This window comes from Lepus europaeus, chromosome 9, assembly GCF_033115175.1.
Source record: "Lepus europaeus isolate LE1 chromosome 9, mLepTim1.pri, whole genome shotgun sequence".
NCBI classification, from domain to species: domain Eukaryota; kingdom Metazoa; phylum Chordata; class Mammalia; order Lagomorpha; family Leporidae; genus Lepus; species Lepus europaeus.
The window spans coordinates 28551792-28568102 of record NC_084835.1 but is presented as its reverse complement, the minus strand read 5'-3'; the positions used below and the strand labels follow the sequence as shown (position 1 = coordinate 28568102).

The 16311-nt window shown below is 45.0% G+C and overlaps 1 protein-coding gene across 1 annotated transcript in view; it reads right to left on the bottom strand.

Annotated features, from left to right (window-relative positions):
• The window catches only part of CACNA2D3 (calcium voltage-gated channel auxiliary subunit alpha2delta 3), an 877616-nt gene that overhangs the window by 238032 nt on the left and 623273 nt on the right, over positions 1-16311 (bottom strand). Inside the window, exon 14 of the mRNA XM_062200176.1 lies at positions 3042-3059. Coding sequence (XP_062056160.1) covers positions 3042-3059 — 18 coding nt within the window. The remainder of the gene's footprint in view (positions 1-3041; positions 3060-16311) is intronic.

Here is a 16311-nt window from a genome sequence, read left to right as displayed (position 1 = left end):
GTTGAAATTCATAGATTCTAAGAATCAACTTGCAGGTGCTTAAGCATCACAGGAAAAAAAAATTAAAGAATTGCTTTGAAAGCAATTGCTCTAGACAATTGTCACAATGGGCTAGAAGTGGAGTTCTGGAAGACTCTCAAAATATTAGAGTCATAAAAACTATAATTTATAGGCCACAATCATTAATGTTTGCTATAAATAAGAGGGAGCCCCCAAAGGGACCTTTTTAGATGTAGATCAGCCAAAAGATGAAAACAAGCATATTTACAGATACATAACTATTTAAAATATTTATAGAGAAAACAGTTGCAGATGATACAAAGACAAATTCCAACAAAAACATAGCTTAAATGCAGACACCATATGGTCCAATGTATGTGCCCATGACCTCATGTAAAAGATGTAGCGGCTGGGGATGGCTCCCTTTTGACCCTAGAATAACAAACTCTTAGGTTTAGAAAGAGCTCATTATCATCATGTCCACAGATGGCTAAAATCTATGGGTAATGTCAAATGCATTGGGAAGAAATATCCCAAAAACAATTGTTCTCTCAAAGTTTTTGCTTTGTTGGGGCTGCAAGCCCAAACTCCATTTCTTTCTGACTGCCTGGGAAAGGTGCCGTGAGTTAATAGCCAGAGTTTTAATGAATTGGGTGCACTACAGGCCTGCAGGGCCTTTGGTACTTCCTGGGCATCCATGAGGTTTGAGTCAGAACTGCAAGACATTGCAGAAGTCCTAGATCACCACCTCCCACATGACCATTCTCTGGCAAGTCAAGTCAGATGGTAATGGGAACTTAACTTTTTGCAAGCGTCCATAATACATCCAGCTCTGTGCTATATGCATCAATAAGATAAATGGCTCTCTTCATAAAACCAGACAGTTAGTCTGTCATCCTCTTTAAATAAATAAGAACACTTAGGCTTTGAAAGGTCAGGTGAGTTGACCCTGGTTACAACTGGGTGAAGGCTAGATGGGAAGCCACCATATTTCTTTGCTGGACAAGTAGCAAGACAGGATTATTTGAGGAAATCAGATGCTTATGAAAACCTCATCTTTCTGGCAAAGGCTTGTTCCAGTGTGACTGAGGAAGTTCTGGGGAGGAGAGAGAAGGAGAGTGAGGGGCGGGGTGCTGAGGTATCAACAGGTGGAGACTTGCAGCCCTGGGGAGGCCTCTCCCATCTGCAGTGTCTCTCCTGAACTGCCCTCACCCTCCAGGCTCAGGTTTTATTTCCATACTCTTTCTCCAAGTAGCTTAATGGGGCACAGAAGCTACTGAGTTCTGAAATCATTTCAAACCAAGGCTCACTATATTTTAATGCAAGCACCCTTCTCTTTTTAATAGAACAACAACAACAAAAAGACAACCTGTAGACTAGACAGGAAAAGGAAGTCGAGTTACTCTTGGTTACAAAGGGGCACAGGCCACATCCCACACACCATATGATGTCTTTGGGAGACAGGCAAAGAATCAGGAGACCCACTGGGTCTTTTCTTTGACTCTGTGTTTCACAGGGGCACGATGATGTGCTCTGGTTTTCAGGGCCAGTGATTTCACTCAGCACATGGGGACACAGAGAAGGAGAGCCATGAGGTCAGTGCCACTGGAGAACCACAGATCCCAGTGACATGTGCTCACTGTATTCTGCACTGGTTTGCTTTAGACTTTCTAAAAACTCCATGGCTGACAGTGCCTCCAACTCACGAGGGATTTTCTACAAAAGGAAAACCTTCCTTTATGGATGCGTGGGAATTTGATGAACAAATGCCAATAAGTTAAGGTTGGTCCAGTTCTGAGCACCTGACTTGGTATTTCTCTTCACACAATCATGCTAAATGTGGCCAATTAAGAACGCATGGCCTATCTTTGACATGGAGCCTTCCACACAATCTGGAATTCTGATCACGTATTTGCCCTGGAAGCTGTTGCTAGCCTTGAATATGTCCACTTTTCAGGAAGTGTTCAGCCCTTTGTGATGGCACTGAAGTGTAATCAAACATTACCACAAGCCAAGTCACACTGCAGCATGTCTCGCCTTGTTTAAATATCTCAAATATATTTGAGTAATTGTGTAATGATTTCTAGGCCTCTGGTTGTCCATATGGTTGGAACAGACTGTCTTTTGTAAAGCAGTTGTTCTCTCTCGTTCTCTCTCTCTCTCTCTCTCTCTCAAAATGAATAGGAACCAAATCCTCTTTACTGCAAAATGGAGAGCTTGGACGATGTTGCTTACATTTCAGGGTAGTGCCCTACCTTAACTCTTGGCATGAAACTACATCACATCTGGCCTCCAGAAACTGCTGTGTCTTCCAGACATCTTGCTTATATTTGTGCAATGCAGAAGAACAATGCGGCAGGCATCGCGTGCTATGTTTTCTGCTAGAACTGGCCTTGAGATACAATGACATGGCATGGGGACAACACAGCAAAGCCATCACTGCAACCACATGAAGTCCTTCTGGACAGAAAACATTCTAGATGGTGGAACAAGATCATCTCAGACAATGAGGACCAGTGAAAGGGTCTGGTCATCGGCCGGAATTCTTTCCTAATGCTCTCCGGGTGACATGGGCATTGAGACAAGCAAAGGAGCTGCTAATTTTGTAATTAATGAGACCCAAGGGGCATTTCAGAGATTTGGCTTAGGAGCTCAGGATTTAAATGTGGTCACTGGGCCTTGGTGATTACTCACATCATCTGTCTCCCTGGGAGATTATCCCAGTGAAGGCCCGGAATGCTATGTTTGATGAAAAATGTCAAACTTATTCTTGGCCTATTATTTGAGACTTCTTAGGAAAATGGTTAGGCTTGGATTCAACACCCCACCCTGCCCCACAACCACTGGCCATGACTAGCTAGGCAAGGGGCAGTGGCACTGAGTCTGATGGCCTCTCTGTTCCTGCCTAACTTTGGGTTTCTTAAGCTTCGAGAGGAAAACCATTTCACTGGTCACGAACAGGGCCACACACGCAACGCTATGGAGGCATGCATGATCTGTGAGTTCTGGGGATGACTGGAATGTGATGGGGAGGAGTTTACCTTTTGTGCCTGAGGGAGCTGAAAAACAAAGAAAAAAAAAAAAACAAAAAGGGAAAGAAAAAAGTCAATCGTTACATAAGAATTTAAGGTTCACTGTAAAACTTCATTTTGCTTCCACTGGCAAACAAAAAAACCAACGTGGAGAGAGAATAAGATAAAACTAAACCCAAGATCATTTTAATTTCCAAAGTAAAGCTACAGCATTAGTTACTCAACCTACCATCTGAACTTGCGGTGTCAATGGATAATCTCAGTTTTCCGGCATGGGCTTTGGGAATCCCCAGGCCCAGAGCAGTCTGGTAACCCCTTGAAAGCTGGACACGAATCACTCTGTCCAGTGGCCCAAAGAGCAGCATTCCTGCTTCCTATTGGCCAGCTGTTCTCAACCAGAGGACGGCTGTCTGGAGACACTCAGGGCTGTCACACTGGAGGGAAGGAGGACAGAAGGGAGCAAGAGCTCCCTTGGATAGAGGCCAGGGATGCCCCAAACACCCTACAACATCCTACAGGCCAAGACAGCCCCCCTTAATAAAGAATCATCCAGCACCAGATCAGAGGTGACAAGGTTGAGAGGCCCCCCTGTACACAAAGGTGAGACTGCTAGAAAAATGTCCTTTTTTAAAAATCAAATTTTTCTTGCTTTGTAACACACTCACTATTCCCTTTATTGGTGGTTAAGGAAGCATTCATGAGGATTTGTATATTTAATGTAAAGCTGATGTTCTAAGAACAATGAAAAGGCAGTTAGTCAATTCATAAAATAAGATTTAATAGCTTTCCCAACGGCACAGGCAAGAAACTGAAATTAATAGGTATGTGGGAAAAGATGAACATTTGCGAAACATATTTGCGTATTTTCCAGCACTGAGATTATTAGACTGTAGTTTAATGCCATAGTATTATGATTGCCATTATAGTGTATGGTATTTTGAGAAGCAGTTTTCTAATCTGGAATGGAATTAACATTATCCTTGCATTAAATACTCAATCTAGGAATTACATCACAGTCAAGACTTCTTGTCATAGAGATGAACTTTCATTGTGTGTTAAAATACCACCAGGCACTTTGTTAAGTCCTTGATTTATAGTATCCTATTCATAGCAATCCAAAGCTAGATACCTCCATTTAACAACAAAGGAAAACCAAAGGGAACTTAGAGGTTAGGTAAGCACACAATGTCCCACACACAACAAAGTGCACTACAGGGCTGCATGACTTTAGAATCTACCAATTCAAGTTGATTTGCACAGGAATAAGGACCACAGAGACTTGGGAATGGTAGCTGAGGATTTTCTCCCTGTCTCTGCAGAACTCATAATATCAAAAGTGTCAGAAGGTGCAAGACAACTAAAGCAGACATGCCAGGGTCCCCACTTGAATCCCCTGTTTTCCTACTTGATTTTTTTTTTCTTGGCCGGGTAGAGTTAGACAGTGAGAGAGAGAGACAGCGAGAGAGTTATAGACAGTGAGAGAGAGACAAGAGAGAAAAGTCTTCCTTCCATTGGTTCACTCCCCTAATGGCCGCTACGGCCGGCACTGCGCCTATCTGAAGCCAGGAGCCAGGTGCTTCTCCTGGTCTCCAGTGGGGTGCAGGGCCCAAGCACTTGAGCCATCCTCCACTGCACTCCCGGGCCACAGCAGAGAGCTGGACTGGAAGAGGAGCAACTGGGACAGAATCCGGCTTCCCGACCGGGACAAGAACCCAGGGTGCCGGCACCGCAGGCGGAGGATTAGCCAAATGAGCCACGGCACCGGCCGCTACTTGATTTTATACTGAGAAGAATGCTCTCTCTTCTTGTGCTCCAAGACCAGTGCTCTCTTAAACCTGTGCTGAGCCCCTGCCCGGTGGATGGAGCTCAGTAAGGGGTAGACAGGATACATCTAAATGAACAAGAAGTCGGGGCCAGAGTTGTGGCGTAGCAGATAAAGCATCGCCTGCGATGCTGACATCCCATATGGGCGCCAGTTAGTGTCTCGGCTGCTCCACTTCCAATCCAGCTCCCCACTACTGGCCTAGGAAAAGTAGCAGAAGATGGCCGAAGTGTTTGGACCCCTGCCACTCATGTGGGAGACCTGAATAAAGCTTCTGGCTCCTGGCTTTGGCCTGGCCACCCTGGCAACTGGGGAGTGAACCAGCAGATGGAAGATCTGTCTCTCCCTCTCTCTGTAACTCTGAATTTCAAATAAATAAGCCTTTTAAAAACAAAACAAAACAAGATGTGTTGGACTTCTGAGACATCCCTGTAAGGGTACTGAGAATAGTCCTGAAAAGCAGCACTCAGTGTCCAACATTCTTCCTACACAGGGCTCCCCATTGAAGCAGCCATGAAGGCCTGTTTTCTCTGAGCCTCACCGCCTTGCTGTGGCTATGCAAGTTCCTCCAGGGCTTCTCAGGAGTTCAGACAAATGAATCAGGAGGTGAAAACTGAACCCCAATGAAGAATCACTTAGGTTTCCGAAATATTAAACAACTTTTCACACCACAGGAAAGAAACCGTGGACGTATGAATATTGTGGAATGAAAAATCTATGTTTCCTTAGGCAAGCATTCGTGTTGAACCACAGCTTAGGTTGTATGAAATGCACAGGGGGCTGTGAGAATTACAAATGTTTGATGAACTGCAAAATAAATGCCAAAGTTAAGCCTTGCAAAAAAAAAAAAAAAAAAAAGAAAGAAAGAAATTGGCCAGACTTTACTGGCCTCTTGGACAAGAAAGAACCCTCCCCCCACTTCCTGCTACATTTCCTTCTTTTCTTTCTTGAAGATTTTTCTTCTGACTTACTCATTCAAGCATAGGAGAAGAGGAGCTGGGAAGGAAAATGAGAGACTAGGTTTCTGTGGTGATGTCCACAGTTTAAGACTTCTCCCAGACTCTCCGCAAAACATATATTTTCCTCAAGAAATAACTCATGAGAACAAAGAGTAACTTTCCCATGGCAGCTTTCAAATCATGCAAATTACAGCTTGCAATGCCCTCAACAGGTTGGACCTCTGAGAAGGAGGCTGAGAATAGAACATAACAAATTTAGATCGGGTTGTCTGCAGCCACAGATGCTGATGCTTGGGAGCCGGCGACCCCTGATGCACCACTCCCCCAGCATTCGTGAACGGTGCACAGAGCGCAGAACTGGGAGTCAGACCAGATGGACACCGGGTCCACCCTGCACTCTAGCTGGACCCCAGAGGCATGTGGCTTCTAGCCTTTGGCCAATGTGCTTCTGGGTAAAAAGCAATGACAGAGGGAGAGCTCAGGAATGACCCAGATCTTCGATGGCCAATGGATTTTGCCTTAAGGATTAACTTTGATTAGTGATGGCCATCTTAGGGGTCAGGTTGAGAAGGATTCTGAAGTTACCTCTGAGTTTCACTGGGAATAATATTATCACTGAATTATCCACATTTAGGTGTGGGTTAAGAAATTAGGAATTGCAAAACACACCATGGACACAATGATCTTTAAAGGTCTTACTGTGGGGCCAGTGCAGTGGCACAGTGGGTTAAGCTGCTGTCTGTAGCACCAGCATCCCATATGTGCACTGGTTCGAGTCCCAGCTGCTCCACTTCCAATCCAGCTCTCTGCTAATGCACCTGGAAATCAGCAGATGATGGCCCAAGTGCTTGGACCCCTGCACACAGATGGGAGACCCAGAAGAACTTTTTGGCTCCTGGTTTCAGCCTGAATCAGCTCTGGTCATTGCAGATGGAAGATCTCTCTCTCTCTCTCTCTCTCTCTCTTTCTCTCTCTCATAAATAAATAAATAAATAAATAAATAAATAAATATCTTTAAAGAGGTCTTATTGCAGATTTTCTTTGTAGTTATGAGCTCATCTATAGTATCACATGTCTCTCTCCCCTGCTAGATAACAAATTCTATGAGGAAAAAAACAAAAAACAAACAAAAACAAAAAACAAAAAACCCTGCTCTATATGTATGTCCAGCTGAAGTGTTCTAACTTATTATTGGTATTCTCCTTGTTAATAAGTCACCTTATTCCTGGGTTATAATGTGAGTTCATGTCAGGGAAAGATAATTTAGATAACTTTCAAAATATTCAATTATTTATTTGAAAGGCAAAGTGACATTTGCAAGCTCTGCCTCAAAGGCCTGTAACAGCCAAGGGTGGGCCAGGCTGAAAAACAGGATCCAGGAGCTCCATCCAGGTCTCCCACAGGGGTATCAGAGTTCCAAGCCTTGGTCCATCATCTGAAGTCTTCTCAGGTGCATTAGCAGGAAGCCAGATCAGAAGCAGAGGACTCACAGCAGCCCTCCAATGTGGGATATGGATGTCTCCACTGGCAGCTTAATCTGTTGTACCCCAACACCCACCCTGATTGAGATAATTCTCGAATCTACACTTCCCCCACCATGTTGATAACCCAACCTGATGGCTTTTAAGAGCAAACTGTCTCCGTTGGAACAACAGATATGATACTCCTAGGTCCTCACCTGCCCGGAGTCCTTGTCCTGATTATCTCACTGACCAATGGATGTGCACAAAGCCAGCGTGAGCATTTCTTATCATCGAGAGGGCTGAGGCAAGGTGACTTCACTTCCTGTCTTACAGTGGAGATCTTTTCTTCCCCCAAGCTACCTTGTCAGGCATAGCCAACCTGACTCCATCTGTCTGGGTCCATGAGGGTTATGGGGACAGGTGGTGTTGGGCTCCTGACTGTCTGATTCTATGTACAAGTGTATAAGGATACATCCTCACATCATTTTACAAAAGGAGAAATAAACAAGAGAAGTAATGGCATGTTGATGCCTTGGACTTAAGAGGGATGCACTCTGTGTCACACCCTACATTTCAAATGTGGAACAATAGTTTCTGTAAGAACTTGTAAGAGAGTTCAGTAAAGTTGCAGGATATAACAGGATATAATTTCAACACACAAAAATCAACAGTATTCTCACACACCAACAACGCTGAGAAAGAACTTACAAGACCAGTCCCATGTACAAGAGCTATAAATGTATTTTAAATATCTTGGGATACATTTAACCAGGGATGTGAGATATCTCTGCAATGACAATTATAAAACATTAAACAAATCAGTAGAAGAGGAAAAAAGAATAGAAACCACTTCAACATTCATGGATTAGAAGAATTAATATCATCAAAATGACCATACTACCTCAAGCAATTTACAGACCAAATGAAATCCCAATCAAACTACCAAAGACATCTTCACAGGTCTAGAAAAAACGATCTTAAAATTTATATGGAAACACAAAAGACACCAAACAGCCAAAGCAATCTTAAACAATAAAAACAAAGCCAGAGGCATCAAAATACCAGATTTCAAGACATACTACAGGGCTGTTGGAATCAAAACAGGACATACTGGCATAAAAATAGACATGTAGATCAACGGAACAGAATAAAAACCTGGGAAATTAATCCACACATCTACAACCAACTAATCTTTGAGAAATGAGCTACAATAATTCCCTGGAGATAGGATACTCTCTTCAGTAAATGGTCTGAGGGAAAATTAATTTCCACATACAGAAGTTTGAAACAAGACCCCTACCTTATACCCTATATAAAAATCAACTCACAATGGATCAAGCATCTAAACTTAAGACATAAAGCCATTAAATTACTAGAGGAAAACATAGTGGAAATGCTGCAAGGGATTGGAAAAGGCAAATACTTCTTGGATAAGACCCCAAAAACACAGGCAATAAAACCAAAAATAGACAGATGGGATTACATCAAGCTAAGAAACTTCTGCACAGCAAAGGAAACAATTAACAAAGTGAATGGGCAACACACAGAATGGGAGAAAATATTTGCAAACTATGCATCTGATAAAAGATTAAAATCTATAATATAAAAGAAACTCAACAAAAACAAAACATACAATTTAATTAAGAAACAGACAAGGGATATTTTTCAAATATAAAGAGCATTTTTCAAAGGGTAAAATACAAGTGGCCAACAGACACACAAAAAAATGTTCAGGATCACTGGCCACCAGGGAAATGCATATAAAAACTACAATGTGGTTTCACTTCACCCCAGTAGGAAGCCTATTATCCAAAAATAAAAAATAACAAATGCTGGAAAGGATGTGGAGAAAAAGGTACACTAATACCCTGTTGGTGGGAATACAAATTGGTACAACCATCATGGAAAATAGTATGGACATTCCTCAGAAAACTAAAAGTAGATCTACCATATGACCAGCGAGCCCACTCCTGGAATTATATCCAAAGGAAATGAAATCAGTATATGAAAGAGTATCCTATGTTTATAGCTTCCCAAGTCACAATAGCTAAGATAGGGAATCAACCTAGATGTCCATCGACTGATGATTAGATATAGAAAATGTGGTAGACATACATGATGGAATATGGCTCAGCCATAAAGAAGAATAAATCCTGACATGTGTACCAAAACGGATATGACTGGAGATCGTTATGCTAAGTGAAATTAGCCAGACTCAAAAGGACAAAATACCACTCTCATCTGTGGTAGCTAGTATATAAAGAGTACAAACATTGTCTGTATGTCATATCTTTGGTATATAGTTATAAATATTGCATCACTGAATCATGCTATATAAATGACAATATGTTCTTTCCCATGTTAGAAGGAGAGTGACGGGGGTGGGGGTGGGGGATGGAGGGAGTGAGGGAGGAAATGGAGAGGAGGGGGAGGAACAGAAGAGACTCTGGTCTTCACACAGACCAAGTGCTACTACACCAAGCCAAGCCCCAAAGGCTCTGGGGACCACCTGGGCCATTACCCCTGGGCATCACCCTGGGAGACTGAGAGATCCTGGCACCACCCTGTACAGAAGGGTCTGGGCAGAAGAGAGGACCAAGCCCACCTCCTGCTCAGCGTGTCCTTACAAAGTCCTGCTGCAGGGACACGTGCCAGGTCCTGTGTGGTCCCAGCCCTTTGCACCTGCTCCCAGACCTCTTCCTCATACCCTCCATCCTTGTCTGGCAACTGCCTACTTTTCTGGTCAGTGGTCACTGTCTCAGAGACATCTTACCTAACTTCCCACATCATGTGGACTTCTCATATGTCCCCAGAGTACCACAGCCCTCCTATTCATAGCACAGTTACTGCCAGATGCAGTAACTACCATTTTTGCCTTTTGATAATAGAAACACAATATTTATCTAAGCTCAGCTAGCTAACCCTGTTAGAGATAGGTGTGGCTAAATGAATTAAGTTATAGTTAATGCGATATATGTGTCTGTGGCTTTTCCAGGTGGTCTCCTTATAAAGACTTCCTCCATGATGCTGCCAGGAAGGTAGATGTGATTGCCAGAGCTCCAGCAGTCATTTTGGCCTGTAAGGTTTTCTTGAGGAGGGAAACCACATACCAGGACGCTGAGAACAGCTGTAATGACTCATAATTGCTCATGTAATAGCTAGGACATGCTATCCACCATTCTAAGTGCTTTACCCATATTCACTTAATGAAAATTCACAGCAACCTTATTAGGCAAGCTCAATTATTACTCCAGTTTGGCAAATGATGAGACTACAAGTCTACATCACAAGAGAGCAGAAAACAAGCCAGTGAGAAGGCTACAGAGTGACGTAGATAAGAGTGACGGAGGACTGACCAGGTCCACTTTTGTGCAAAATGAAAAAAGCTTAAGATGTGTTTTGGAACTGAAGGCAGGTAGTGGGCTGGACAGCTTGATGTACAAAGCTCCAGTTCAGGGAGGAGGCCTGAGTGTGGTCATGGCCAGCACGCAAGCAAGGTCACCCATGGATGGATGGCTGACAGAGCAAAGCTAGAGTCTCAGGACGGCCGCACGGGAAGGCTCTCAGGTAGGGGTTCACGTGCTGAGCTGCGGACCCTGGGAGGAGGAGCAACAGATGAGGCAGGAGACCCAGGCCAGCCTGAGTCCCTGACGCTGCCCTAACCAAGTGGTTTCCAAAAGAGACTGAGTCCCTGCGCCGAAGAGGGGAGAGTGCCTTGTTTCAGCTCTGCTGGTGTACGCCGTTTCTGCCGCACAGAGGGGACTTCGGAGGCGACATCCATCGCTGTAGTCAACCAAGCCCTGGAGTCGAGCGGTCTCTTTCCCAAAAGCAAAATTCCAATTAAGGATCTATTGATCAAAACAACACATTTCACTAAGAAATATGTAAAGACCAAATGGGAAACAAAGTATTTTCCTGCCAGCCGCGTACAACAAAAAAAGGCCTGGCCTACATATGTTTATTCCATTTGCAAACCTGGCCCTTTGCCTCGGGCCTTATGAATGAGGGAGAAATCCTCTTTCATCCTCCTCATTAACAATGTAGACAAAGATCGCCACTCCTGTCAATCACAGCGGACGTTGTTAAACGGCTCCAACTCCAAAAGCCATGCCAAGAAGGGGAGGGGCTCCCAGGAGCTAAGGCTTGGTGCTTGGTACAGGGTCCACCTCACATCAGCCACTTCTCCCCCTGCAAGCCAAGCACCCCTGCTGCCCAGCTGGCCTCCCCAGTTTTACTCCTGCCACTGAGTGCTTTCTCTACATTGTATTGCATCCACAAGGATCCAAAAGCATGAGCCTGGGGCAGTCATTTGGCCTACTGGTTCAGGTACCACTAAAATGCCCGTGGGACATGCCAGAGGACCTGGGTTGCAGTCCCTGCTCCAACTCCTGACTCTCGTCCCTGCTAACGTACCCTCTGGGAGGCAGTGGTGACGGACCACGTGATTGGATCCCTGCCGCCCACATGGGAGACCTGGATTGAGTTTCTGGCTCCCAGCTTCAACCTGCCCAAGTCCTGCCTGCTGTGGGCATTTGTGGGTGAGCTCTATGTCTACCTGTCTTTCTCTCTGTCTCTCAAACAAAAAACAATTCAAAAAGCAAGCAAGCAACGACAGGCAGGAAAACTACCATCTAAGTAAGCATGGTATCTGCCAGCCAGTTGTCCAAGCCTCGCTTAGCTCACAGCGTCTGTGGGGCTCTTTCCTCCCACTGCCAATTCCCTGACCCCTGCTACCCCCCCGATCCCTGCCAGATCCGAGCCCTCGTTTCAAAGAGTCTGACAGGAGTGCCCATCTCTATGCGGTACCTTTCTGTGACATCATCTGGTTTCCTCTTGCCTTAGCACTCATTCCATTGGGTAACGAATCCTCCTGTGGACTTTTCTGCCTTCGCTTTACCTCTCCATGTAAGTGCATGAGACCCACCCAGGGGACTTACGTAGCTGACTGACTGTACCAGCAGGGTCTTACACCTGTGCCTGGCACTTGGTAGCGATTCAGTACACGTTTGTTGGAGGAAGGAGAAGGGCGGCAGGTGGAGGGAAGGGAAAGGAGAAAGAAAGAGGGAAGGGGAGAGAAAAGAAAAGAAAGAAGGAAAGAAGAAATGAAGATAAAAAAAAGGAGGAAGGGAGTGAAAGTGAGAGGAAGAAGAGAAATGAAGCAGTGAATGAAAGAAGAAAGGAAAGAGGGAAGAGTAAGGAGGGAGGGGAGGGGAGGAGAGGGCAGGGAAGCGGAGGGGAGGGAAAGGAATAGGAAAAAAGTAAAGGATGGGAGGGAAGGAGGGAGGGAGGGAGGAAGGGAGAAAGGGAGAAAGGGAGGGAGGGAGGGAAGGAGGGAGGAAAAGAGAGAAAGAAAGTGGAGGAAAGAAAAAGAGTGGATGGTAGGTAAAGGGAGGGAAGAAAGGAGGAAAGTGAAAGAGGAAACAAGCAGCAGGAAAGGAAGGCGGGCAGGCCTCAGAGACCGGCAGACCAGGCTGCACTTGCTGCCTCTACCGCTTACTAGTCACGAGGACCTGGGCAGCGCTACGCCACTCTGAGCTTTGGAGTCCTCCTCTGTAACAGTATTCCACAGGACCGAGGCGAACACTGAATGAGATAATGCACCTGGCATCCCTACAAGTTGCTGAATCGACCCCTTGACCTGGTAGCCCCAGAGTTTTCAGGGTGGGCCCCAGTGTGATGGAGTATGAGAGGTCACAGTAAAAAGTAAGCAGCGCATAGTCCACAGGAGATCCCTCGCAGACTTAGGACCAGAGTTTTGGGTTATGAGAAGACGTGAAAAGGCCTGAACAAGGTACATGAAGCAGTGTGCAATGCTTACCAGTGACATGTCCATCCTGCCCTCCGTGCTCATCATCCAACTGCTTTCTTTCAGAGTATACTCATGAACTTGCTAAGAGGCCAAGGACTTTTTTAGAAGTAACTCACAATCGTAATTCTGCCCCTCTTCTCCTGTTCTCTTTTCTCTGCCAACTAGAATCTGAGAGGATGGCCGGCTGGGGACAGACATTCAGCTGAGGGTGCCTGAGAGCGAAGCCAATACCGTGGGAGGTTTGTTGTAACATGGAGAGAATTCAGCACTGCTCTGAGCCCACATCGACCCACGGGCCTAAGCAGCTTTGCACTCACTACAAGTCACTGGAGCATCCCGAGTGAGGCACTTTTCTCGTTACTCCCATAGACCCTTCCAGCAGTCACAGTAGATCACAACTGGGTTCTATTACAAATCCAGGGATTCATCAAAATCCTCTGTGACTATTTCTCCAGCTTCAAAAATACTCAAGAGTCATTTCCTCAAAAGATTTCCAGAGCTATATCTGAAATTGCCTTACAAACAACTGGGGCGGGGCCGGTGCTGTGGTGTAATGGGTAAAGCCACTGCCTACAGTGTCAGATCCCATATGGGTGCCAGTTCAAGTCCAGGTTGCTCCACTTCTGATCCAGCTCTCTGCTATGGCCTGGGAAAGCAATAGAAGATGGCCCAAGACCTTGGGCCCCTGCACCCACATAGGAAACCCAGAAGAAGCTCCTGGTTCCTTGCTTCGGAGCAGCACAGCTCTGGCTGGTGCTGTCATCTAGGGAGTGAACCAACGGATAGAAGACCTCTCTCTCTCTCTCTCTCTCTCTGTGTAACTCTTTCAAATAAATAAATAAATATTTTTAAAAAACCACCTAGGGCATCCTATTTCTCCAAAGTCTGGAAGCCATTATGTTCTTGAAGGTAGCACTGGATAATTCAGGAGAAAAAAGAGTCTCCTTGAACACCTTCCTCCTCCTCCTTGCAACCTCCTCCTTCCGACTTTCACGTAAGCGTCGGCCTACTGTTTCTGGACCTCACTTCCTTCTCCAGCTCCTGAAGCTGGGCACCCTGTTGCTCATTCCACAGTCCCTAACTGAGGAGTCTTCTCCCTGTCTCCTGTCCTCAAGTAATCGTTTGTCAAGGTAGTGGTGATTAAGGTGGAAGAGGAGAGGGGGGAGGAGAAAAGGGGGAGGAGAAACAGGTCGAGGAGGGTGGCAAAGAGCAGGGGTGGAAAGAAATAATCCCCCAGAGGGGGAATGACTGACCAACACAGGGCCACGCAAAGCAAACAGAGTTCTACTTGAAAGTATGCCAGTTGCTCTTCCAATTCCAATTTTTGCTGCCACTCTATTATGTCCTTAGAGTTCTGCAGGACAAAGTCATGAGAAATAGTATTGAGGTATTCCAAGTTTTCTTAGACTCATGAGCTTGGGCATTATCTTGCCAGATCATATGTAATAGAATACTGAAATCTCAATATCTAGTTTTGGGTGCAAATGGGCATTCCACTTGTTTTTCCAATAGCATATTTAAAAGCAAGAAAAAGAGAGGTAAAAAGTCCCTTTTATATAACATGTATACTTTTAAAATGTTTTTTAAATAAATAACACATGTTTTTTGAGAAATTTTGATTGGAAGAGAGGCACAATAAGACATTTGAAGTCATGTGGGAAGCTAAACTTATTGTGGAGCTCTATTATCATGCTAACAACTGCATGGTGTGTCGAATATTTGAAAATATAACAAATTACTTATTATTAACTTCCTTATTATTAGCTGTGTAGGCTATTTTCACCTTGTCACTGACATGAATGACACTGTTATAAACATCCTGAAGTTAAAGTGTTACCTACTCACCCAACTCTTCAAGAAGTTGATTTATTGGCTAAAGGGCACTGCCTATTTCTGCTCAAATGTTCTCAAGAAAAGTGGTCCCCATCCATAATCTAACCAACATTTTCTCTTCCCAACGTTCATTTCACCACCCCCAAAGCCAGCACTGTGTATTATCATCTTCAAAGCGATGTTCCAGTAATTTTAAAATGCAGATTTGTTGGGGGCGAGCCTTTTCCAGTGGTCCAAATGAGTTAAAGACAGAATGTTAAACCTCAGAATTCCGGAATGGCCAACTGGCTGGCTCTACTGAGGGTTATAGAGAATACCGCACTGCCCACCACCGACAAGCACCACTAGGTTATTTAGGAGCAAAGAAGTAAACTGATAACCAAAGGTCAGATTTTTCCAACTGCACTGCGGATGAGAGCTCAAGGGTTTTAATTCCAGCACTAGAGTTCAGCCTCCATGAACAGCATGCCTGCATAAATTATTCACTGGACAGGAGACATGTTTTTGGGACGCTGGAAAATGTGGATTATTAATGGGCAGACCAGAAGAATTCTCACATTACATATGGCCAAGGGCGATCGGCGGGCGGGGGGGAAAGCCCCAGACATTTCGCTCATTGTAATGTTCTGAAAATTCTCACAAGGAGGAATCATTTCTCATCAGGCTTGTACTCTGCTTTGTATTGGAAAAATAAGGTTCCAATTAAAATTGTCATTCTTCAGCTGTGTTTTGGGTGGTCATCCCGCTGAAAAGTGATCTGAATTAGAGTCCGGGCAATGTGGGGAAGCTCGAGGTTTTGCCAGTTTGCTGTAAGAGCACGGGTTGGTAGAACCGCACAGAGATGCGGCCAAGCCCATGTACAGATACCGCCCTGATCTGTTTGTCTTTCCTGCCCAACAATCATGCTGTCCACGTGGCAGCCCCGGGACTAACAGGCATGAAGGCAGCAGCTAAGGCATCGGTGTAGACAAAGGAGGATCCAATACGGAAGGGAGTTCTTTTCTGCAGTGCGCATTTTGGAAACATCCGAACAGGATGCAAACACACCCAGACCTTCTCCTGAACTCCCACCCGACCAGTGTCACTTTTCAACATTGTGACTGCGTCCAGTTGGATGCTCTAAGCCACTGCTTTTAATTAAAACTTCATTTGCAAAACTGTCTCATAATTAATGCATGTCATGCAATTCCTCCGGGATTATGAACTTGGCGCCAATGCAAGGCCAGATAAGCTGAGAAAGTCAGGGGAGGAGTGGGATGAAGGGAAGACCAATGGAGGTGCCACAGAGCAAGGCACTCATGCTTTCTTGCAGCCCCATCACCAGGATTTGCAGCCACCTGGGAGAGATGTGAGCCTTGCTGGCTCAAAGCAGCGCCTGTATAGCAGGTCACAG